The sequence below is a fragment of the Procambarus clarkii genome, chromosome 5 (assembly GCF_040958095.1).
Source record: "Procambarus clarkii isolate CNS0578487 chromosome 5, FALCON_Pclarkii_2.0, whole genome shotgun sequence".
NCBI lineage: Eukaryota > Metazoa > Arthropoda > Malacostraca > Decapoda > Cambaridae > Procambarus > Procambarus clarkii.
This window is the reverse complement of record NC_091154.1, coordinates 46568210-46594994: the sequence shown is the minus strand read 5'-3', so window position 1 is coordinate 46594994 and position 26785 is coordinate 46568210. Positions and strand designations below refer to the sequence as shown.

Here is a 26785-nt window from a genome sequence, read left to right as displayed (position 1 = left end):
CGCATTTTGGGGGCGGGTTTTCGCCTCTTGACGGAGGTTTTATCCTCCCATTGCCATTTCTCTGTTTTGTTCTTTCTTCTAGGGCATTCTGTCCTTCTCCTGTTCCTCTGGGAATGCTTAGATGTTTTTTTCTCCCAGTTTTGTGTTTTCTGTGTTTGCATCTGGGCCCTGGGGTTGGGCCCAGTGTCCCAGGTCGTTTTCTATGCTTGCTCCAATGCGTTTTGCCCCTTTCAAGCACCGGGTGTTGCCACAAATATATTTTCAATTATTAGTTCTATGTATTCCCAATGCGGTTTTATTTGTTTTTTATCATATATGATGCATATTTGTGTCCTTTACAATATGTATACAGTAGAACGTTCATAATGTTCCATGGAACTGTGATACATGTCAGTAATGTGTCCACAATAAATGCTTATTGTTGCAATATTACTTGTTAAAATTTCACAAAAATTACAATATGTACAGTTTCACACACTATTTACACAGTAACACACTGTATTATACACAAAATTCTCAGAGGAATTGACAGGGTAAATAAAGACAGGATATTTAACACAAGGGGCACAAGCACTAGGGGACACAGGTGGAAATTGAGTGCCCAAATGAGCCACAGAGATATTAGAAAGAATTTTTTTAGTGTCAGAGTGGTTGACAAATTGAATGCGTTAGGCAGTGATGTGGTGGAGGCTGACTCTATATACAGTTTCAAGTGTAGATATGATAGAGTCCAATAGGCTCAGGAACCTGTTCATCAGTTGATTGACAGGTGAGAGACGGGACCAAAAAGTCAGAGCTCAATCCCCCGCAAGCACAAATAGGTGACTACTCAGTACTTCGAAAGTGAGTAATAATCAACGAAGTAGTCCATGGTACATCGCGCGACTTCGCTCTCATTGCAGCAGGTTATCTTGAGATGATTTCCAGGCTTAGCGTTCCCGCGGCCCGGTCCTCAACCAGGCCTCCACCCCCAGGAAGCAGCCCGTAGCAGCTGTCTAACTCCCAGGTACCTATTTACTGCTAGGTAACAGGGGCATCAGGGTGAAAGAAACATTTTGCCCATTTGTCTCTGCCTCCACCGGGGATCGAACCCGGAACCTCAGGACTACGAATACAAAGCGCTGTCCACCCAGCTGTCAGGCGCCCAAGGTACAGATAGATTTTTTGTTTCCTGTTTCTTCGTGTTCTTGCAAAATAATGTACTCACGTACACCCACTCACGTACACCCTCACATACATGTAGGTGGTATGTAGTAACCAAGCTTGTAAAGCATAAGATAGTATTGAAAAGATTATAGGAAAAGATCAATTTGTAAGGTAGTCTTGAAAAGATCGCTTTGTAAGGTCCCCCTACAGGAAGAGATTCAGCCACCCTTGAAGATTGTCCGTCAATCTAAAAGAGATTCAGGCATTCTGGATGAGGTTTAGCCAGCCTCAAAGAGTGTCAGTCAATCTGGAAGAGATTCAGCTATTCTTGAAAATATCTATGGAAAACGCCACCATGGAAGCCGCTAACACTGTTCATGTATGCTACTTGTATCAGATGCATCATCACTGAATACAGAAAATGATTCATCTATGTATCATCTATATAAATTGGAGATGGCATAGGTGGGCAAGGGTGGCGCTCAGAGCTACAATTGGATACTCTCGCTGTATCGTCCTAGTAGGTGCTGTATCACTTGCATCCGACTTTTGTGTTAGGTCCTTATTGTGCCTAGCTTCACCAATATCATGACCCTTATGTTCTTCAAACAATAAGGTTTGAATTTCACCGACAGAGCGCGATCTTTCAACACCGCATCAGACAGGTGTTTGAGAGCCAAAGGTGCGTGCGCCACCCTTGGTTGCTTACTGAGTACTAACCCAGCCAGTAGCCCTAGGGCATTCTGGTAATTTTTTCCGAGATGGTTGCCTCTCACTGGAGGTCCTAGGAGTCCATTACGTACACAACCAACTGCACACACATTTTGAATGGATGCGAAAAAATAAAAAATAGTTTTCTTGGCGCAGTTTCCCACCGACCGAGTTTTCTCATTTGGCACAGTCCAGTGGCTAACAGGGGTCCAGTCTGGGTGATTTGTTTTGCCCTTTCTTTCTGTTGTGCGTATTGTGACGGAGTTCCCCCCCTTATAATTCTCCCACGCCTGCAGTAAGAGTCATGTCTGCTTTTCCCAAGCGTTCTCTACGTTGCGGGCTACAATTTGATATATGGGAGAGAGTGAAGTGTTCTCGGAGAGCCGAGAAATTTGTGAAATAGTAATATCTTGGCCTGTGGTTTAGGCCCTTTAGGGAGCCAAGATGGCGCTGGCCTCACTGATCTCCCGCCAAAACCGTGTGACGTCAGTGGCACCGGATTGGTCACCGACAGCAAGGTGGCACCGGGAGCCAATGAAAACCTCCCATAGTAAAAGTGACGTCACGAAGGAAGGGGGTCCGGCCAGCGCGCCGGGCTGGCGCCAGCAGTAAGACACGACACGTCATAGAGGTCGGACGTGCGACGAGTGGTCCTATCTGTCGGACAGCTGTTTCCCACTACCGTGGATTTACGCGTCACCTGAAGTCCGCCAGTACTCTGAGAAGTCTTCCCTAGTTCATGTGTTGAACCAGAAGAGGGAATTGACGGTTATTTGAGCAACAAGTGCTCCAGTCAGGTACTGTGCCAGTAGCAGTGAAGCCGTGCAGTGACGTATGTTGACGTCTGTGGCAATTCACCAGTTCGTGACAGCGTAGTGGCTGACAGAGCCACTGGGTAGCTGAGGAAGAGAGGACTATTTGGGGAAACCGAACGACTGTAGCTGAGACGTAGGCGACAGCCGTTGCTGGGAGAAGACGACGGCCAGGAGTCCGACTCCAACCTTCAAGAAGTCAAGGAGGAGGACGGACCTGCAGTGAGGAGGCACGGAGACGACGCGCTAAACGGTGGGACGACGAGAGGCTCTGGTAGGACACGACGACGTGTAGTGTGGGGGCGTTCCCGACACGAGGACCAGGAGCTACATCTCGACTCTCATCGGAGGATAGGGTGAAGTAGGTGGTTCTAGTTCCCTCCCCATTCCCCTTTAGTTAGCTATATTATTTGGTTATATTATCTAGCCTGAAGATTTTATATGTCGTGAGCAAGTCTCACCTATGTCACGGTAAAGCACCAGGGTGCTAGACAGTACTATCAAGAGTACTTGTATTATTTATGTTGATTATTGGTGTGTACAGGCACCAGGAACCAGTGATAAATTTACTGTGTTGTGTATATCTTTCTATAGATTTTGATATGAACATATAGTGGTAAATTATATATAATATTATGCCAGTATTTGGAGGTTAGGCTATGTGCCCAGAAACTATTTATTTTCCATGTATTGATGATTGATTTATATACCATATATATGTCTGTTCATTCAGTGAATAATCATTTGTGAGTACAGTGAATTATTGCGTTATCGCCCACGAGAGAAAGTACTGAAAACTCCAGGGTTAATATTTCATAATATATGGTTGAGTGAAGAACAATGTAAAGCCATTACAGTGAATCATTATAGCATTGATTGTAGAAAAGACTGTTTGAGCCTGAGTACAGTGTAACTGAGTAATACGGTTTATTTGTGCCAATATCGAGTGTGCGAGTTTCTAGTAATATTGGAAAATTTAAAGGAACAGCGCGCGTGAATCTAGAAAACAAGCAAAGTTCGCGCGGAGAGGCCATTGCGATCAGCTGTTCTTGACACTTGATGAGGAGGGGGAGAGTGTTGCCCTCTAGCGGTCGCATAATATCCGTGGGAATTACCGGCCGAGTCAGGATCAGTTGATTTATGATTATTGTGTGGCCTTGTGACATCTTTCATACATTTTAAGTAAAATACAAAACTCTCTTTGTGTTTTTATCATCCCCTCCATTGATCTTGTGGCTATACTATACCTGTAAGCATAGAGTGATAACAATAAGTACCTGCCTGATTCCTGATCTTTGAGTGTGACCTTGCCAAGGCTACCACTGAATACACCAGTCCACTGAGGGTGTTACTGGCCACCTTAAACACCAGTTGGCGATCTTGTGTTTAACCGTAGAGCCCTATTGTTGGGGAGGGCACACGACGGTCGATGTGATCGAGTCGTGTTCTCACTCTTTCTTAATAAGAGGCCGTTAAGATTGACTGGGAGACTCTCCTGGCGTGCAGTGGCGCCGTGAGGATCGAGGGAAGACCCGCAGGGCTACGGTGAGTTACCTTGAGCATAACTATTGCTTACCCCAGAGTAAGGGTAGAGAATAATAGAGAGGTGAAACCCCCAACATTGGCGACCTTGCCAGGATATAGATCGGAGTAAAGGTTGCAGTGGTACTTGGCAGTGGTGTTAGAGATCAGGTGCAGGTTAACACTCGTAGCACAAGATGGAGGATGATAAAGTATCGAGGTTTATTGACTCTAGAGACGAACAGGTGCTGGAAGAGTGCACCAAGGCACAGTTACAGGCTATAGCGGATCATTTTGGAATAAAGCTGAAATCTGCCCGAGTTGGTGAAAGAAGACTAGAGATAATGGCTCAGCTAAAGGCTCGAGACGAAGCTTTGGGGGAGGAACGGCCCCAAACACCTGCCAGTGAGGGTGAGCACCTGAGTATTGGTGGAAGCAGCAGGGGATCCAGCGGCAGCAGGCACAGCATTAAGCTGGAAATAATGAAGCTGCAGCTAGAGGCACAGCAGCGCAGAGAAGAGCGAGAAGCAGAAGCACAGCAGCGCAAAGAAGAGCGAGAAGCACAGCAGCGCAAAGAAGAACGAGAAGCAGAAGCACAGCTGAGGAGAGAAGAAGCACAGCTGCGCAAAGAAGAACAGGAGCGAGAAGCACAAATGAAGCGTGAGGAGCGAGAAGCACAGCTGCGCCGGGAAGAACAGGAGCGAGAAGCACAGCTGCGCCGGGAAGAACAGGAGCGAGAAGCACAGCTGCGCCGGGAAGAACAGGAGCGAGAAGCACAGTCGAAGCGTGAGGAGCGAGAAGCACAGTCGAAGCGTGAGGAGCGAGAAGCACAGCTGCGCCGGGAAGAGCAAGAACGAGAAGCACAGCTACGCAGGGAAGAACGAGAGCAAGAAGTTAGGCTGAGACAAATGGAAATAGAAGCCAACCAGGAGGTGGAGCTGAAGCGAGCTGAACTGGGACTAGGTGCCCCTGCCCCGCCACAGGAAGACCGACGAGTGAGGGAACGAGACCTGCCGGTCTTTGTGCCTAGTGAAGCTGAAAGTTTCTTCGATCACTTTGAGAGAGTTGCTGCTATGAAGAGGTGGCCGAGGGCGGAGTGGGCGGAGTTGGTCCAAGGGAGGCTCACAGGGGAAGCTCGCCAAGCCTTCACTATGCTCGACTTCCAAGAATGCACTAACTACGATGCGGTAAAACGAGCTGTGCTCCGTTCCTTTAAACTCACGCCAGAGTGTTACCGAAAGAGGTTTAGGGAATGTACCCGGTTGCCAGGAAAATCGTATGCGGAGACGGCGAGGGACATTGAAAGAAAGCTCCTTAAGTGGCTGGACTCTGAAGAAGCAAGGTCGGTCGAAGAGGTCAAGGAACTAATGGCCATGGAAAAGTTTGTCCGTGCTCTCTTCTGAGATCAGGATGAGGATAAAGGAGGCGGACATAAAGGACCTGAGGGCCGCAGCCGACCGGGCCGACATGCTAGAAGAAGCCCTACGCCCACGCCGAGAGGGACAGAACCGACCACCCGCATACGTCGGAAACGATCGGAGTTATAGAAGGACGGATGGATGGAGGGCAGGAACGAGTTCTCCCAAGTCCCATTTCTCAAGTTGGAACACCCGAGGATCAAAAGGTGCTGTAGCGCCGATAGAGGAGAACCAAGCTGAGAGTTCGGGAACTGTTACTGCAGGGAAAGAAACGACAAGTGAGGCGGGAAAGACACAGGGTGTGACGGTCTCTGGAGGCAGTGCTAAGGCGAGCGGTGGCGGATGGTCTCCGCCGAGGGGCCGCTGCTACAACTGCGGAATATTCGGACACGTCGCGCGGGAATGCAGACGCCCTAAGCAGCGGGGACACGTCGCTTTAGTGATGTTCGAGGACCAGAGGGCCGAGGGAGCGCGGGATGAACCCGTGCTGAGTGGGGAGAAGAAAGTTCACCCATTCATGTGTCAAGGAACCGTAAGGATGGGGGTCGCAGACCCCATCCCAGTGAAGATGCTAAGAGACACCGGGGCTGACTTTACCCTGGTAAGTGAAACCCTGTTCCCCGAGGGTTACAAGAGCACCAGTGTGGGGGTGGCAAGTGTGACCACTGTGGGAGGCCCAGTGAGGATGCCCCTACACCAGGTAACTTTAAGTTCCGATTATGGCTGCCAGACCCTAGAGGTGGGAGTCTGTACATCAATGCCCAAGATGGAGGCGCAGGTCATCTTGGGGAATGACGCGTGTGGAGGATATGTCCTCCCGCATCTCATGAAAGGCGAAGAGTGCCCAGAACAACACGAGGAGACAGGCGAAGATTTGAACGCCTGTGGGGACGAGAAGGGAATCGCACCGGTGGCGATACCAGTTTGTACTGTGACACCGAGACAACGCGAAGAACCAGGAGGTTGTGGATCTGATGGGGCTGAGGAGTCGACTGACAGCCTGGGAACAAATCACCTCTGCGTAGGACCCAGAGAACGAGTGGAGGGCGAGAGTAGCCCGAATGGTGAGTTGCAGGTGACACTCACCAGTTCTCCAGGGGTAAGCCGCACTCGTCTCGGAGAGTTACAACAGGAGGAGTTCCCCAAATTGGTTAGTAAGGCCGAAGGAGGACGTGTGGGTCCTGAGAAGGCTTACTTTCCGTTTATCTATATTATATGTGCCATGCTATTCATGATGAAGGAACGATGGACACCAGGAGCGACCGTGGGAGCGGTGAATAAATATGTCCAGAAGTTCAAAGAACGTCTCACTAGAGCGAAGAAACTGGCTAGGAAGCTCCTGAAGAAGGCGCAACGTAAGATGTCGAAGTGGTTCGACAGGAGAGCTGCGCAGAGGGATTTTCAGGCCGGATCCAAAGTATTGGTTGTGCTGCCAGGTAAAGGTAGAGTGACCAGGTCGCGGTTCAAGAGACCATACCGAGTGCTGCGACGGTTGGGTCCAGTGTCGTACGAGATTGGGAAGCCGGATGGACCCCGAAAGAAACAGGTGTGTCCCGCAGGCCGCCTGAGACATTTCTTCACTGTGGAAGGTAGAGCCGCCAAGCAGGACGGAACGGATACCCGAGAAACCCAGCGGAAGACGGGTCTGTGTGTACCGAGGAAACGAGAACTCCCGGAGGAGGAAAGTAAGTGGTCCAGGGCGAACGGCACCAGTCTCACCCGCGCTGAGAGTCTGACAAGGATCAAGGTCAAGCACATCAAAGGGAAGGACGACGTAGTAGCGGACGCCCTATCCCGCATACACTAACCAGACATGACTCTTATTTTAAGGGGAGGGGTATGTGACGGAGTTCCCCCCCTTATAATTCTCCCACGCCTGCAGTAAGAGTCATGTCTGCTTTTCCCAAGCGTTCTCTACGTTGCGGGCTACAATTTGATATATGGGAGAGAGTGAAGTGTTCTCGGAGAGCCGAGAAATTTGTGAAATAGTAATATTTTGGCCTGTGGTTTAGGCCCTTTAGGGAGCCAAGATGGCGCTGGCCTCACTGATCTCCCGCCAAAACCGTGTGACGTCAGTGGCACCGGATTGGTCACCGACAGCAAGGTGGCACCGGGAGCCAATGAAAACCTCCCATAGTAAAAGTGACGTCACGAAGGAAGGGGGTCCGGCCAGCGCGCCGGGCTGGCGCCAGCAGTAAGACACGACACGTCATAGAGGTCGGACGTGCGACGAGTGGTCCTATCTGTCGGACAGCTGTTTCCCACTACCGTGGATTTACGCGTCACCTGAAGTCCGCCAGTACTCTGAGAAGTCTTCCCTAGTTCATGTGTTGAACCAGAAGAGGGAATTGACGGTTATTTGAGCAACAAGTGCTCCAGTCAGGTACTGTGCCAGTAGCAGTGAAGCCGTGCAGTGACGTATGTTGACGTCTGTGGCAATTCACCAGTTCGTGACAGCGTAGTGGCTGACAGAGCCACTGGGTAGCTGAGGAAGAGAGGACTATTTGGGGAAACCGAACGACTGTAGCTGAGACGTAGGCGACAGCCGTTGCTGGGAGAAGACGACGGCCAGGAGTCCGACTCCAACCTTCAAGAAGTCAAGGAGGAGGACGGACCTGCAGTGAGGAGGCACGGAGACGACGCGCTAAACGGTGGGACGACGAGAGGCTCTGGTAGGACACGACGACGTGTAGTGTGGGGGCGTTCCCGACACGAGGACCAGGAGCTACATCTCGACTCTCATCGGAGGATAGGGTGAAGTAGGTGGTTCTAGTTCCCTCCCCATTCCCCTTTAGTTAGCTATATTATTTGGCTATATTATCTAGCCTGAAGATTTTATATGTCGTGAGCAAGTCTCACCTATGTCACGGTAAAGCACCAGGGTGCTAGACAGTACTATCAAGAGTACTTGTATTATTTATGTTGATTATTGGTGTGTACAGGCACCAGGAACCAGTGATAAATTTACTGTGTTGTGTATATCTTTCTATAGATTTTGATATGAACATATAGTGGTAAATTATATATAATATTATGCCAGTATTTGGAGGTTAGGCTATGTGCCCAGAAACTATTTATTTTCCATGTATTGATGATTGATTTATATACCATATATATGTCTGTTCATTCAGTGAATAATCATTTGTGAGTACAGTGAATTATTGCGTTATCGCCCACGAGAGAAAGTACTGAAAACTCCAGGGTTAATATTTCATAATATATGGTTGAGTGAAGAACAATGTAAAGCCATTACAGTGAATCATTATAGCATTGATTGTAGAAAAGACTGTTTGAGCCTGAGTACAGTGTAACTGAGTAATACGGTTTATTTGTGCCAATATCGAGTGTGCGAGTTTCTAGTAATATTGGAAAATTTAAAGGAACAGCGCGCGTGAATCTAGAAAACAAGCAAAGTTCGCGCGGAGAGGCCATTGCGATCAGCTGTTCTTGACACTTGATGAGGAGGGGGAGAGTGTTGCCCTCTAGCGGTCGCATAATATCCGTGGGAATTACCGGCCGAGTCAGGATCAGTTGATTTATGATTATTGTGTGGCCTTGTGACATCTTTCATACATTTTAAGTAAAATACAAAACTCTCTTTGTGTTTTTATCATCCCCTCCATTGATCTTGTGGCTATACTATACCTGTAAGCATAGAGTGATAACAATAAGTACCTGCCTGATTCCTGATCTTTGAGTGTGACCTTGCCAAGGCTACCACTGAATACACCAGTCCACTGAGGGTGTTACTGGCCACCTTAAACACCAGTTGGCGATCTTGTGTTTAACCGTAGAGCCCTATTGTTGGGGAGGGCACACGACGGTCGATGTGATCGAGTCGTGTTCTCACTCTTTCTTAATAAGAGGCCGTTAAGATTGACTGGGAGACTCTCCTGGCGTGCAGTGGCGCCGTGAGGATCGAGGGAAGACCCGCAGGGCTACGGTGAGTTACCTTGAGCATAACTATTGCTTACCCCAGAGTAAGGGTAGAGAATAATAGAGAGGTGAAACCCCCAACAGTATCTGTCGGCAAATATGATGGTTTGGGCTCCTCCCGGGTTTGATTCCGGGTTCCTCTGGGCTTTTCAGTTTCGTTTTGGAGGTTTTCTTCCTCTCAGGTCCCCTTTGGGATTTCTGGAGGCGCTTGGTTATCTCCTGTGTTCCCCGGTCATTCCCTTTCTGGGGTTCCGGGGTCTTCCTGGCTTGCAGACTGCTCTTCTTGGGTCTTGGCACATGTTTTGTGAGTGTGCCGGGTCTTCGATGACTGGCTGGTGTTGGCTCCCAGTTGGTCCGCTTGTCTGCTCACCAGGGGTGTGGTTCTGTCCCAGCTCGCCGGGTTCGGGTTCCAGGTGAACTGGAGAAAGTCCCATCTGGTTCTGTCCCAGGTTCGGAACTGACTGGGTCTTGTTTGGGACTCTTGGCCTGCTTCCATATCACTCTTTCCGGAGGCATTGCTGAGGCTGTGGTCCCTCCTTCGGCTGTTTCTGGGAGGGTTCCCAATCTCACTCGGCAGTTGCTCTAGCAGTTGTACGCGAGTTTAAACTTCACCATGTTGGTCTACCTGCTGGGTCGAGTTTGGCTTCGGTCAAATCAGTGGGTTCGTAGTCCAGGGACCTTGCATCGGTTACTGCATGGCCGTCTTCCTCTTCGGGGTTTTCGCGGTTCAGTGCCTTGGTGCATACCCGAACCCTCGCTTAATGTGCTCACGGATGTGTTGTCTCTCAGCTGGGGTTTTGTGACCAGTGGTCATCAGGCCAGCCAGGGGCAATGGCGTTCGTCCTTCCATCGGGCTCACAGCACAGTGCGAGAGTTTGTGGCAGTTTGGCTGTTGCTTCAGAGGGTTTGGGTCGCTAAGGGTTCGACCATTCGGCTCAATTCAGACTGTTCTCCAGTGGTGAACCTCAGGGGTTCCCTTCGGTCCTTGCCTCTTTGGGTCTGCTGGCTTCTCAGGGTTTGGCTGTCCATGCGGTTCATATCCGGTATTACGATGTTGTTGTTGGTGGTGGTCCTTCCTTTCGGACAACCAACCCAAAATTCCGTAGAGTGCTTACCTTGATCAGGAGATCACCCTGGATGCTTCTGGCACTTGGAGAGGGGCTCAACGTCACACGTTTAGGGGATGCGGCTTCAACACTAGCCTCGTTGTCCAACCCGTTCTCGCAAATTTAATAAGTCAATATTGACTTATTAAATATGTGCATAGGTAACATACTTAACATAATAGATACCCTTAAAAAGATTCATAGAAAACACCGACCTTACCTAACCTTGTTAGTATCTTAAGATAAGCATCTTATTGCTTCGTAATTACAATTATTACCTAACCTATAATAAGTATAGGTTAAGTAATAATTGTAATTACGAAGCAATAAGATGCTTATCTTAAGATACTAACAAGGTTAGGTAAGGTCGGTGTTTTCTATGAATCTTTTTAGGGGTATCTATTATGTTTAGTATATCACCTATGCACGTAGTTAATAAGTCAATATTGACTTTACGAATTTGCGAGAACGGGTTGCGTTGTCACGTGCACACACCCACTCGAGCCGCCGTGACTCCCCACTCTCTCCTTTTGTGGTATGATCTCCTCAATCCCCTTTTCTTTGATATTGCTCTGTACTACCCTGTCCGCAGCTTTGGTTCTTGGTTCTCTCTCTCTCTCTCTCTCTCTCTCTCTCTCTCTCTCTCTCTCTCTCTCTCTCACTAAGACAAGGGCAAACATCAGCAAATTTGAATACATTTACTGGACAAGGCACATGGACAATACATATACACATATAATAATATATCTCCAACACACTATACTATTGTGGTCAGGTTGCACTCCAATACCATCAGGACTCTATCATCTGCTTATCAAGTGGTATCCTAACTCATGACTCGCCACCTAATACTACCAACCTCATCAAGTAGGTCAAGTCTTATAAGACAGTGTTGCACTATCAGCAAGATAATATATATCTGTAAACACATACAAGGAAAACCAACCTATGACTGCAATAACATAAATATCAGCATAAATATTCCTTGATATACAACAATGGTCAATCAATCACCCTATCAGTCCTAGAACACGTATGTATGTCTCTGCAGGTAATCCAGCCTACAGTTGTCACTCTATACTTCAGTATAAGTACTCCATGGCACAAAAATGGTAGTCAATCACTCACCTTTAACTGCGTCTTGCACGCTAATGACAATCAAACACTCTACCAACCCCCTACAATTTGTCAACAAGAACTTCGCTTCCACATCTGGAAGTTCACTACCCTGACATCTTCAGGTTTTCCCTAGAACCGTCTACCAGGGTTCTCCACAGCTCTTCCGGCTGCTACACCATGAAGTCTTCCTTGAGCAACAATGGTGCTTCACCACTGGTATCACAGAAGCATGTGAAACTTCATTCCACTGCTCCTCTTCTCACAGCTTGAGGTCCTGCTCCTCACTGTGTGGCTGCTCTTCCACAGAGCTCAGTACCTTCTACAACCTTGGAGTCTCATGAACTACTCCCTCTCTGCTGGCTTCGAAGTTCTCAGCATCTCCTTCCCCTGACAAACCTGCATCCCATTGACACGCCAATAAAAATGTTTCCCTATAAACACATAAGCGAAATAAACCAAACAATATGTTTACATCCTCCATCTTTACTCTTTTATTTTAGGCCTTCTGCCTTAATAAAATATGCCTAATGTATCAATAAACATTCGCTACAATTGCTGGGCACACGATCAACTACAGTATAGGCAATCACTGTAAACTGGTTAAAATTGTGCTTACCACAAAAGGTCTCCAGCAGGGTGCTCCTCGATGGGGCGGTGATACTCAAGGCGCCTCAGGCTACCCACAGAACTGCTTTAACTCCCCACTCAACACCTTCTGCAATTCCTGACTTGAGATGACACGCCTCCTAACTTATTCCTCAGTCAAGACGTTTGTCCACTTCCTTCCTCTTGAAGGAAGGAAGGAACAGGGGTTCCTCTCTAACAGGGGCTCAAATGGAGCACGCCCTCCCCTCACGATTTCTTCAGCTCAAGTGAGCTCAAGCTCCTCTCAAGCAAGCCTCACGCCTCCAGCAAACTCTCCACATCTTATATCAAGTCATTTACTTATTTTCTTATTCACTGCCCACCTTCTTAAATTATCTATTGAATCCAACCAATTATTTTACATATGATTCTTCATGTCTATATTTCTTTGACCTAGTCAGGTCAGGCCTGATAGAATAATTCTCAAAGGAGAGACTCGTTTTTTCAGCTACTTGGGATCATAACACCGGGGAGTGTTCAACGTCCTGGCGGATGGCCTGTATCGGTTCATTCCCCTGTCCACAGAATGGATGGGCGACGCTGACTCCATCAGTTGGCTCTGCTGGACATACGAACTCTTGGACGTGGACCTCTTTGCGTCGGCGTGGTCTCGTCATCTCCTGATCTGTGTGGTGCCCTTTCTTGACTGCCAGGCTAATGCCTAATACTGTCGCCTTATATCGTGTGGCACTGGCGGAGTCACTCCAGCTTGCATTCGGGTTGGATGTTACTTTTGCCCCGTTCCATAAGCTTTCTTGTGCTTTGTTACACCTCCGGCCTGCTCATGCGCCACCTGAGCCATCCTTGGACAGGGTGCTCTTCTATCTTTTCTCACCTCGGTTTGTGGTGGCCCCTTCGGTTCAAGCTTGCTTTTCCAAGGCTCTCTTTCTGTTGGCATTGGCCTCTGGGAGTCGGGTCAATAAGCTACGTGCTCTCCGGCACAGGGGCTTCTGCTCTTTCAGTCCTGGTGGTCAGTTTATTCGGTTGCAGCCTTCTTCTTTTCTGGCAAAGGACAACACGGCTGCTTTCTGGAGGGGTCCTTGGATCATTGATGCTAGGTTGGTCAGGCCGTGGGTGCATCGTGTGTTGTGTCCGGTTGCGGCTCTTCACCATTACCTGCATGCTTTGGTTTTGTGGATAGGGATGCGCTTTGGGTTGCCCCAGTTTCCCTTGTTCCCTGTTCCGGGGCTCGGGGTCTCCCAGGTCGTCCACAGGGTTATTAAGTTTAGCCTGTCTGTGGTCTATCTTCGTGCCCATGACGCTAGGAAGTTTGCTGCATTGGCTACCATGTTTGGCAACATGTCCTGGGCTGATATTCGGGCATGGGGATTTTGGAGGTCGAACAGGGTCCTGGCCCCCCATTATTTGGTTAACGTTTCTGCTCCTGGGCGTTCCTGTGTTCCTTTGGATTGCAGGTTGCAGCCAGTTGAAAATGAAACCAGATGTGTGCTGCATCTGGTTTCATTTTCAGGATTTAGTGACTGGACTGTTATGATGATAGCAGTTCTATGATGAAGTCTTAGCGACTTTGCGATGAGCATAGTATATTTGGAAGCATTTTTTAGCACCAGATGACATCTGCTGGTGTCATCTGTTCATACCATGTGATCATGCTGTTTGATTTCTTCACCACACTCATCAAAAAAGTTAACGGGTTTCTTATGGTGCATAAAAATGTTGATAGATTTGCATGATGTGTTTATATAGTGTAATATAAGCAAAAATGGTATATTTTATTGTTCAAGGAATATAATATTTGAACTCATAATAAGGGTTAACAACACTGTAAACCAGACATGACAGAGCAGATCTCATTGGCACTTTAACATATTGAGCAAATTGGAGGATGCTGATTCAGTCAGTTTCTTCTAAGGTCAGATGTAACACAAGCAAGGAGCAACCACCCACCCACCACCACCCACCCCTCGCTCCACCAACAACCACCCACCATCCCCCCCCACCCTGGCTCCACCAACAACCACCCACCATCCCCCCCCCACCCTCGCTCCACCAACAACCACCCACCATCCCCCCCACCCTCGCTCCACCAACAACCACCCACCATCCCCCCCCCCCACCCTCGCTCCACCAACAACCACCCACCATCCCCCCCACCCTCGCTCCACTAACAACCACCCACCATCCCCCACCCTCGCTCCACCAACAACCACCCACCATCCCCCACCCTCGCTCCACCAACAACCACCCACCATCCCCCCCCCACCCTGGCTCCACCAACAACCACCCACCATCCCCCACCCTCGCTCCACCAACAACCACCCACCATCCCCCACCCTGGCTCCACCAACAACCACCCACCATCCCCCCCACCCTCGCTCCACCAACAACCACCCACCATCCCCCACCCTCGCTCCACCAACAACCACCCACCCTCGCTCCACCAACAACCACCCACCATCCCCCCCCCCCACCCTGGCTCCACCAACAACCACCCACCATCCCCCCCCCACCCTGGCTCCACCAACAACCACCCACCATCCCCCACCCTCACTCCACCAACAACCACCCACCATCCCCACCACCCTCGCTCCACCAACAACCACCCACCATCCCCCCCCACCCTGACTCCACCAACAACCACCCACCATCCCCCCCCACCCTGACTCCACCAACAACCACCCACCATCCCCCCCCACCCATGCTCCACCAACAACCACCCACCATCCCCCACCCTGGCTCCACCAACAACCACCCACCATCCCCCCCCCACCCTGGCTCCACCAACAACCACCCACCATCCCCCCCCACCCTGGCTCCACCAACAACCACCCACCATCCCCCCCACCCTCGCTCCACCAACAACCACCCACCATCCCCCACCCTGGCTCCACCAACAACCACCCACCATCCCCTCCACCCTGGCTCCACCAACAACCACCCACCATCCCCCACCCTCACTCCACCAACAACCACCCACCATCCCCCCCCACCCTCGCTCCATCAATTGTACATGACATGAAAACTGTATAATTTGTGAGTACTAATATTCTACATGTTCTATGATACAAATAATATTATTGACAGAACAATCCATCATTATACTTGAAAAACTTTAGTAAAAACAGTTACAATATGAGGAAAATGCAATATTTCCAATGCATGCTGTTATAACTTTATATAAACTATGGAGAACTAAGCTAAACTTTGATTACCGGTTATCAGTTTATTACATTGACCAGAAATGCTCAGTCGTTTGTAATGGCGCATAAAAATGTACATAGTTATATATAACAAGTGTATATAGTGTAATAACAGCTAAAACACTTTGAGTTTATCGTTCCAAAAATATAATATTTGTGACTAAGATAGGTGCACCATATGTTTGAGCATAGCAATGTTCACACACATGTTTGTGACTAAGATAGGTGCACCATATGTTTGAGCATAGCAATGTTCACACACATGTTTGTGACTAAGATAGGTGCACCATATGTTTGAGCATAGCAATGTTCACACACATGTTTGTGACTAAGATAGGTGCACCATATGATTGAGCATAGCAATGTTCACACACATGTTTATATAAATTTTTCAAATTATTCAGTATTGAATAATATGGCAAAAAAAAAAGACAAAAAACTTTTCAGGGACGTGAAAATATTTATGTAAAACTATATTTGCGGCAACTCCAGAGGCTAGGGTGCTGCTGAGACTACCATCGCCGGAGGAATACTTGCTCAGCATCAATAAATTAGTCAACTTCCCTGCTCCATCATGGCCAAAGTATGTTACAAACAATTTTTTTTTTTAGTTTCTTTTGATCAGGAAATATGTTTTGACAATACAGTATTAGAAAGAAACTAATTTTTGGGAACAATTTATTTTATGCACACTTGAAGACTTGTCATCTTCAACTAACGTGCAGTAGAGTGGTTAATGAAGAATTTTAAGCAGTCGATCATCTTGTTTCTATCATCTAATAAATCTTTTACCAGACAATGCAGTCTGGAAGCTTTAAATTGTGATTCAGGTCATGTACACCAGTGACCCATGGATAGATCATAATTCATAGATAGATAAATTAAAAAATAAATTCATAGATGTAAACAGATAGATATTTTTATTTTATCATAGATACATTATGATAGATATTTTCTATACAGTTATATCATGATCCCCAAGTAAGGCTCATGGGGGGTAGAACTTTCCCTACTTAATCAGTGAAAATCCTGGCCTGAAAACAAAATCATGTTAAAGGTCTAGCGTTGAGGGAAAGTTTGAGTAAAACCAACAGTTTACTGGGGTGAAATTATCTATATGACACAGCATATATACAATATTTACATCACCACAATAATCATTTAATTAAGGCACTAGTCACAGCAGGTTCCTGTTACTAAGCAAACTTAACATGGAGCCACTCGGCAACATGTGACTGGCATCTAGGTTGTGGACAAGTTGGGTGGTGACGTTACTCAACAAAATCACTATCAACTAATCAAAAGTTAGTCACATGTAACTCTAAATAATCACATAAGCAGGGTAGGGTAATGTCTTAGCATAACATCAACAAACACAAGTCACTGAACTTATCACTTTGCCTTCCTTTGCCTTTTTCTTTGGGGGGGGGGGATGGGCATTTTTTTTTTTTGTCGGATTTTGTTGTCCCTTCTACATGTTGGGAAATGCATACCCTACACTAAGTGTGTGAAGGGTGAACAAAATTGGTTAACAAGTTAATCTGTTACAAGTGGCAGAAATTGTTTTTTTTTTTTTTACAAAAAATTTACAGATTTCAAACTCTATTCTCTTTGTCTCTTTAGGTTGTATAGAAGAATGGGGACCAGATGCAGGCCTTATCACTTACTTAAAGTATACTTATTATCTTTATTAATCCATTATCCTTATCCATTTATTTATTTTTTAGGGGGTTATTTTTTCATGACTTTATTTCAACATATATTGACCTACAATTTTAACATATTCGAGTATGAATGCCAAGCAATATTTATTAAAACTTACAAGATATGACATAAATTCAAACTGTTGAGAAGATTATTTATTGTCGAGAAGTTTACCTTCATTTTTCTCTAGGAACAGGCTTTTCAACTTTGAGACGAGCTCTTAAATTCTGTTTGAGTGATTCTCACCATTTTTACATATTATGTGCAAAGTTCTTAGTTCTAAGGTTTCTTTAATTGAATTTATTCCTAAACCTATAACTTTGGGAGTTATAAATTTTTGTCTAAATTTTGTGCATATTTTGAAGGCAACAGTGACTATTTTTTTACAGTAACTATACTCTCAAACTCAATTTTAAATTGAGGAAAATGAATGTTAAATGTCATTCTAAGCCCATAATGAATAAAATAAAAATTAATGAAATATTAAATTCATCAGCTTAATTTTAAATTGTGAAATTGTCAATTTTTTTAAATAACTTGTTTGTTTTGTTTTCCTGTTCGTGTTAAGATATTGAACCATTATTAAAAGTTGGAGCATTTACCATGTAGAGTATGCACAAAAAGCTTGAGATTGAGGAAGGTTGAGAAATCAGTCTCCTAGCTCCCTTAATAAGTTAATCAGATGCTTACAGGGGTTTCATATTGAACTAAATCTATATTGAACTTTTATTGTTTACCTTTTCAACTTATTCTTTCACCGGAAGAATTACACTTGTAGTTTCAGCATGAAATCATATAGATTATTTGAGTGATAGAAATGCTTCATAGGACATTAGTGGTGATCAGTATTGTCAGAAATACAAATACACTGACAATTTGTATGTATCTTACAGTTTGTTTCAACATGGTTGCTGCGTGCACAGTCTCAACAGTCTGTGGACAGTGGCAACTCTCCATGCATCATAGATCACCTCAACTCTGCTCCTACAAGCACAGTCTCAACAGCCTGTGGACAGTGGTAACTCTCCATGCCTCATAGATCACCTCAACTCTGCTCCTACAAGCACAGTCTCAACAGCCTGTGGACAGTGGTAACTCTCCATGCCTCATAGATCACCTCAACTCTGCTCCTACAAGCACAGTCTCAACAGCCTGTGGACAGTGGTAACTCTCCATGCATCATAGATCACCTCAACTCTGCTCCTACAAGCACAGTCTCAACAGCCTGTGGACAGTGGTAACTCTCCATGCATCATAGATCACCTCAACTCTGCTCCTACAAGCACAGTCTCAACAGCCTGTGGACAGTGGCAACTCTCCATGCATCATAGATCACCTCAACTCTGCTCCTACAAGCACAGTCTCAACAGCCTATGGACAGTGGCAACTCTCCATGCATCATAGATCACCTCAACTCTGCTCCTACAAGCACAGTCTCAACAGCCTGTGGACAGTGGTAACTCTCCATGCCTCATAGATCACCTCAACTCTGCTCCTACAAGCACAGTCTCAACAGCCTGTGGACAGTGGTAACTCTCCATGCCTCATAGATCACCTCAACTCTGCTCCTACAAGCACAGTCTCAACAGCCTGTGGACAGTGGTAACTCTCCATGCCTCATTTGTATATAGAAGTTTATGTATTAGATGTGCTAACTTTCCTGCCATTTGCCATAACCTGCAGTGTGTGACACTTTACCATTATTATCCTGCAGTGTGTGACACTTTTACCATTATTATCCTGCAGTGTGTGACACTTTTACCATTATTATCCTGCAGTGTGTGACACTTTACCATTATTATCCTGCAGTGTGTGACACTTTTACCATTATTATCCTGCAGTGTGTGACACTTTACCATTATTATCCTGCAGTGTGTGACACTTTACCATTATTATCCTGCAGTGTGTGACACTTTACCATTATTATCCTGCAGTGTGTGACACTTTACCATTATTATCCTGCAGTGTGTGACACTTTTACCATTATTATCCTGCAGTGTGTGACACTTTACCATTATTATCCTGCAGTGTGTGACACTTTACCATTATTATCCTGCAGTGTGTGACACTTTTACCATTATTATCCTGCAGTGTGTGACACTTTACCATTATTATCCTGCAGTGTGTGACACTTTACCATTATTATCCTGCAGTGTGTGACACTTTTACCATTATTATCCTGCAGTGTGTGACACTTTACCATTATTATCCTGCAGTGTGTGACACTGTTTTTAGTATTACGTTGCAATTTTTCTGACTGTTTATATAGATACTGTTATTAGTCATAATGAACATTTATACATATGATATAAATTATTAATCATTGTTGATATTTTTATTTAAATGTGTGTCTACAGTTATACTGAATTTTTTCTTGAATTTGTATTATCTATTTGTGTGCCTTGAATGTATTTGTCTTGTAGAAGAATTATTGTTAATTCCAGAGCTAGGAATATTATTTCATAAAAAATAAATTAAGATATGAAAAAAAAATTTAGAAGTAGTGTGAATGTTTTTTGTGCAGTCTTAGGGGTTAATAATTCCTAATAGAGCATATTTGAATTTCTTCCTAAATATTCCTAAATGTCTGAAATTCATTATGTATGTATTTCAGGTAATTATTAATGTCATTATAAGATAAACATAATATTTTGGTTCCACCTACTCAAATAGCAAGCAGAGTCATTTAAAGCCAATTGTAAAAAATTTCTGGTGTAGAAATGATAAATGTTAAATTCCCTTACATAAAACAGTTGACTGTATAATGTGTGCTCATGTTGAGCACACACGTGTCAGAATATTAGTCTCTGTATTAGTATTAAGGTCCTGAGTTTTTCCTAAAAAATCTCTACCAGTTATGATTATTTCTATTAAAGAGAAACCATATAATTATTTTCATAAAAATCAACTTAAGTGTGAGGTGCGTGAATAAATTACAAAATGCAGTCATATCAGAGTTCAGAGCATTCAGAAGGCTTTGCAACTAAGTCACATCTAGAAAAACACTCGAGAGTTCATTCAGGACAGAAACCCTATCAGTGTTCAGTGTGTCCAAAGGGCTTTGTATATAAGTTAAATCTAGTAACACATATGAGAATTCATTCAGGTGAGAAACTGTATCAGTGTTCCAAGTGTTTAAGAGATTTTGCACACAAGGTGTATCTAGAATCACATATGAGAGTTCATTCAGTAGAGAAACAAAATCAGTGTTCTGAGTGTAAGAAAAGCTTTACACAAAAGTCACAACTAGTAAAACACATGAGAGTTCATTCAGGCGAGAGACCATATCAATGTTCAGAGTGTCTAAAAAGCTTTGCATATAAGTCGTACTTAGTGACACATTTGAGATTTCATTCAGGAGAGAAACCATATCAGTGTTCTGAGTGTTTAAAATGTTTTGCACTTAAATCACATCTAGTAAATCACATGAGAGTTCATTCAGGAGAGAAACCATACCAATGTTCAGTGTGTAAAAAATGTTTTTCACAGAAGGCACGTCTAGTAATACACTTGAGAGTTCATTCCGGAGAGAAACCTTATCAGTGTTCGGTGTGTCATCTAGGCTTTACAGACAAAACATCTTTAGTGACACACATGAGGATTCATTCAGGAGAGAAACCATATCAGTGTTCTGAGTGTCTAAGATGCTTTGGACGTAATTCATATTTAGTAAAGCACATGAGAATTCATTCAGGAGAGAGACCCTTTCAGTGTTCAGTGTGTCAAAAAAGTTTTTCAGATAAATCATATTTAGTGATACATTTGAGATTTCATTCTGGAGAGAAACCATATAAGTGCTCTGAGTGCTTAAAATGCTTTGTACTAAAGTCACATCTAGCAAAGCACAAGAGAATTCATTCAGGAGAGAAACCCTATCAATGTTCAGTGTGTCTAAAATGCTTTGCACACAGTTCATATTTAGTGACACACATGAGAGCTCACTCAGGAGAGAAACCATATCAGTGTTCTGAGTGTCTAAAATTCTTTGCATGTAATGCATATCTATTAAAGCACATGAGAGTTCATTGAGGAGAGAAACCTTATTCGTGTTCCTAGTGTCGACAGTTGGACAGTACAGTTGGAATGATCATAAGATTCGCACACCGGCTATGTATGCAAGAGAATGCAGTGTAGCTGCTCCACCTCCACCAGATCACCCAATGCCGATTCAGGGTCCGTGAGGACATTGGCAAGTAGTCCCTGTCTGCAGCTCATGGAATGAAGAAAGAAAAAATTTAATAGGAAGAAATCAGATGAAAGTTGAAGTGACCTGCTCAAGCCGGCAGGTTTACCTGCTTGCCTCATCTGCTCGTCAAGCAGACCCATCATCTCCTCTGTCAACCCCAGAAACCCCAGCCAACACCCTGCAGTACAAGTTCTTATGCAATCGCTAACAGGGTCACCCAAAAAAGACCCCAAGACATTCATCCTAACCATCAAGTGCCTGATACAGGTCAACAACCTTCGGTGAACATCCCCGAGGACTTGTTTGCACCCACAACAATGCCAGCATCACCAACCCTCTTGTCCCCACAACAAACCCAAGAAACAGAACCAACTGCAAGTGCAGTACCAGCCACCACCTCAACCCTGAAATTGATCTATGGGCCCAGAGCATCCAAGACCTCTTGTTGCCCCCTGAATTCCAAAGACCAAGCACATCCACCCCAATTACCAGCCACATGGCATGTTTGGGGAAGCCACCACCAGCACTCCCAGTTGGCCCTCCTTGACCTTTAGCTCACCTGGATGCAGATGCTCAACCTTCCAGCCTGCCCACCAAGGAGTCATCCAGCAGAAGTCAGTTAGTTTAGTTCATTTATTATGTACCCCATACCCATCTTGTGGGCAGTTGTGGAAAGAGTTACAGAGGCACATAATGGGCTCAGGGACTGAACCCCCACAATTTATTTGGCTAAGCAAGTTACAATCTTGATGAGCTAGTTACAAAATTCAGTATACATTGTCACATCATCAATGGGTTTGAGATCAACCACAAGTACAGTTTCTAAATTAAGCAACTGACATATGTGGAGAGCTAGTGTCACAATTGATATGTTTGTCCTGCACACCACCCTCCATCCAGTGGGCAGTGCTGGAGAGGTTACAATCACTTAGTTACTACCTACAGTTAGCAAACTGGGGATATTTGGCTAAAATTTCTGGTAGCAGATCATTTTGAATGAAATATTTACACATCTTGGGAACATTTGTTATAGAATTGTCTCTGAATTCACATATCTTTTTGCATTTACCAGCAGCAGAAAGACGAAACTGTGACACAATGTCTTCAGGAAGCATTTAGTTAAGTTCTTGCAAGAAGTGCAAGAACAGCCTGTTGGACCAATTTACCACAAGTCAAGCCTGGCCCCAGGCTGGGCTCGAGAAATAGAAGAACTCTCAGAACCCTCTCCAGATATATTCCAGATATGACAGTTGCTCTTGGATTGGAAGGGTGGGGGGAATAGTGCCAAAGACTACTGGAAGGGGCATCCACCCTACTTCCAGGGATGCCAGGCGAAGCCACTGCAAGATTGCAGCATCCACAGGTGGGGGCACGACCCACCATTAGGTCTCGCATAATGAAGCTAAAACTCATTCAGATCAATACATGACACTTCCTCAACAACAGATACTTGCTGGAAATAGAACTCGGCAAACACAACCTGGACATGCTACTACTGATTGAAACCTCGGCATGCCCCGACCAACTCGTACTAATTCAGGGTTACATAACGATAGACAGGAATGAAGGGCAAAGCAGAAGAATAGCAATCTTGGTCAAGATAAGCTACCCATTACTTTAATATCATTTGCCTTATGCATTTCTGTCCCCATATTGGCATCCTTAGTGATATTTAGCAACCTCTTTAACCCTTGTGTTGCTAAGGGCTATTTGGCCAGTGTCACCCACAGGCACATAAAAAAAAAAATAACAAATTTCTTCTAAACCTGTTAATTTGTGTTCCCTGATCACGGAAAATAATAACAAAATCGTAAGTGGCATATTTTGCTCGCTACATGGCGCGGAAGTCTGGCAAAAAAGAGGCGCTGACTCAGCGTGCGTCCAAGGCAGTCTGTTCAGCCCCAGCTGTCAGGCAGGAGTGGTCACAAAGAGGTAATTACATAATTATTTCAATGACTCTGATTGATTTTTCTTCATTTTTTTGCTGTAATATTATTCAATAGTGTGTAGTGTGATATATTTATATAATAAAATGTGTGAATCATCGCTGTACTCAAAATTATGGTGTGCATATTATTGATTCAACTATTATGTTCATAAAACAATAACAAATATTTTGTCAGTTATTACACTATATACACAGGTTATATATACGTATCTGCATGTTTTATTCACCATAACGAACCACTAAGTTGATATTGCAAGTCAAAAAGCAGTGAGGTGTGGCCACCACATCTGCCAGTCAGCCACTCGTCGCCACACCCTCCCTCCCTCAGTGACTCCTCACTCGCCCACATCTTCCTCCCACCATACTGTTCTTGCTTTTATTCACTATATACAGACGTTATATATAAGTATCTACATGAACTGTTCACCATAACTGTTCATCTAACCTGGTATAGTGCCCAAAAAGCATAGTGGCCACCCGTACCCATCATGATCAATCATGCAGATGTCGCCACCTCCCTCACAAAAATGGCTTCTCCCCCACACTCCTTTTGCTGTTTTTACACTATCTACATTTGTGTTCACCATAACGAACCACTAAGTTGGTATGCTGAGTGGCAGCCAGTGGCGGCTGTCACTCCCTCCCTCCCTCACCTCACTTGACTTGCCATTCTCCTCCCACCATACTGTTTTTGCTTTTATCCACTGTATACAGACGTTGTATATAAGTATCTACATGTTTTCTTCACCATATACTAAGCTGGTATAGTGAGTCCAGACAGAAAGAGGTGGTCACACAGAGTCAGCAGACAACGCTACCTCTCTCCCCACCAAGATTGCTCCTCCCACTACAGCCCTAATTATCACAACACTCCTGCTATTATCAGAATCCTGGTCATTTTTATCACAGTCAGGGGTCTTCTGTAATACTATCATTGCTAAATAATAGCATGTACATATATATTATGGCATTTTTAGGCGATGCTGTGGTCACAAGCTGAACAGCAGTGCTGTGAGCACATGCTACAGGCACCAGCCATGGGGGTTCACTCAGTACTGAGGACCTCACACCCAGGAATGTGGCCCACGATATAAAAAAAAAAAAAAATGGCGTCTGTTTACAAGAGCCCTGATGAAGGTGAGGTGAACCCCGTGTATCCGCAGGCAGTTTAAATCTTGCGTTGTACTCCAACACGTCATATGACATGATGCGCAATTTATGGCAAGTTACTAGTTATGGCAAGTTGATAGCACAGTTTAAAGGTTAAGTTTTCCTACATCTTTCCCCCATCCTTCCCTTCTCTGCTTACCAGCTCTATGTTCATCGGATTCGGCTTCCTAGTGTCTGAAATGGTTTTCATCTAATTCATATTTAGTGATACTCATGAGAGTTCATTCAGGAGAGAAACCCTATAAATGTTACTAGTGTCTAAAATGCTTTTCACATAATTTGTATTTAGTGATGCACATAAGAGACAGTATCAATGCTCCATTAAAGTGATTTTATTGTATTAGAATTGTGTGTATCGTTAGGCCAAGGTTAGAGTAGGTGTATGTCATTTTTTTTGCTCTGCAGGCAATTAATTGTATTTTGCAGTATATGGGCGAAGCATTAATGGAGGTGTGATTCGAACATTGGAAGTGACCAAAACACTGAAATTTTTTTTTAATGTAATGAGTTACAAAGCAAGTGTAAAGTTTTCTTCATTCATAACGTGGGACTTTGTGGCTGGTTTAAGGAGTATTTGGTCAGTGTTTTGATGATGGGTTTCATTATACAAGGGAGTATCTTTATAATAATGTTTCATATGTCTAAAAGCTTTGCAGGTAAATAAAATTTAACAACATATGAGAGTTTATGCAGAAGAGAGACCTTATCAGTGTTTAAATTTTGTTTATGAAAGTTCCGCTTCTTCTATGTCAGCTTTATTTTCGTGGTGATGAGGCTTGTGTGCTTTGACCCCCTGCCTTTCCAGCCCGTTGTCATCGTGAGGGAGTTTAGTAGGCGGCTGCCGGGATGTGGTGCTCTATGAGACAGTATTCTGTCCTTCTGAAGCTTTATGTTCCTGCTGCCGTCTTCACTAATTGTGCTGGTCGCTATATCCTCTTCCTCAAGTTTCAGTTTTCCTCCCTCCTCTTCTCCTTTCTCATTGTCTTTCCCGCCGACCTTTTGCCATCCTTGATTATTCTTTTGGACATCTTCTGTTTTGACGTGTGGGTATTTGGGGAGGCACACTCTCTCACCCGTTGAACTGTGATACCCAACATCTCTGTGGGGGTTTTCTATTTTGCTTTCCCGACTGCAATGTGTACGTCGCAAATGTACATGTGGCAGACGCTTCACGAAGCTGTCGGAATCAGCAGAGAAAATAATAGAGCAACCGTACAGGGCCTGGGAGCAAGGTCGAGTTAGAGTCCTGGAGGGTCTCTTCTCAGACTAGCCTCACCTGGTCCTGCTCCACGTTGATCGTTGGAATCTCCTCAATGATTTAACACTTTAAGGGACTCCTAGGGTCCTCATCACATTTATAGTTTAGTGACTTATAGGCAACTCGGTGTTGAAGACACTTAGAGCTGAAGGCTTGAGTAATATTGGCAGTATTCAGAAGTGGTTCAACGGAAACACCGCATAAAGCTTAACAGTAGTTTATTTACTAACTTAACCACTAATACACAGGGTGCTTGATTTACATTAGATTGGTGTCAGAAAGGCTATGGTTGCATTAGCAAGACTCTTGACGTCTGGCTGGCTAATCAATTCGGATCCACTCGTGGCGAAACACCTAATTTAACACAGTTGGCAACCAATCATTAACGCCGCAAACCTAACTGCCGGTATGCAAAGGGATCACAAGAGTTCCAACCGGATACTCGGTAATGATGATATGCAATAAATCACAAATACACTGTCAATGGGACAGGCAATAACGTGCACAATAATAATATCACACAATAACAATGTGTGGTGTATGTGAAGCTCACATTCACAGATCGACGAGTGTAATTTCGTGATACCACACAGATAAACACGCATTCACCGTCGATTCACCTATAACCTGTGACAGATATGAGGTGAGAACTGTGGTTGATGCCTCAGATCAACACAGACACAATAAAACAATGACAAGATCTTGTACTTACAGGTGGGGTACCTCTCGTATTCACTCACTCACTCAGGCACATTTATGCAAGAACTCGTAGGTGGCCTGACAGCTGGTTCTGCTCGTCACGACGTGAGACCATTGACGACAGGCTTTCCCATGTTAAGTAATAATTGTAATTACGAAGCAATAAGATGCTTATCTTAAGATACTAACAAGGTTAGGTAAGGTCGGTGTTTTCTATGAAGCTTTTTAAGGGTATCTATTATGTT

The 26785-nt window shown here is 44.9% G+C and overlaps 1 protein-coding gene across 1 annotated transcript in view; it reads left to right on the top strand.

Annotated features, from left to right (window-relative positions):
- The window catches only part of LOC123752543 (zinc finger protein ZFP2-like), a 103135-nt gene extending 77874 nt beyond the window's left edge, over nucleotides 1-25261 (top strand). The window contains exon 2 of the mRNA XM_069302124.1: nucleotides 18173-25261. Coding sequence (XP_069158225.1) covers nucleotides 20220-21308 — 1089 coding nt within the window. The 5' untranslated portion in view covers nucleotides 18173-20219 and the 3' untranslated portion in view covers nucleotides 21309-25261. The remainder of the gene's footprint in view (nucleotides 1-18172) is intronic.
- Nucleotides 25262-26785: the final 1524 nt, after the last annotated feature.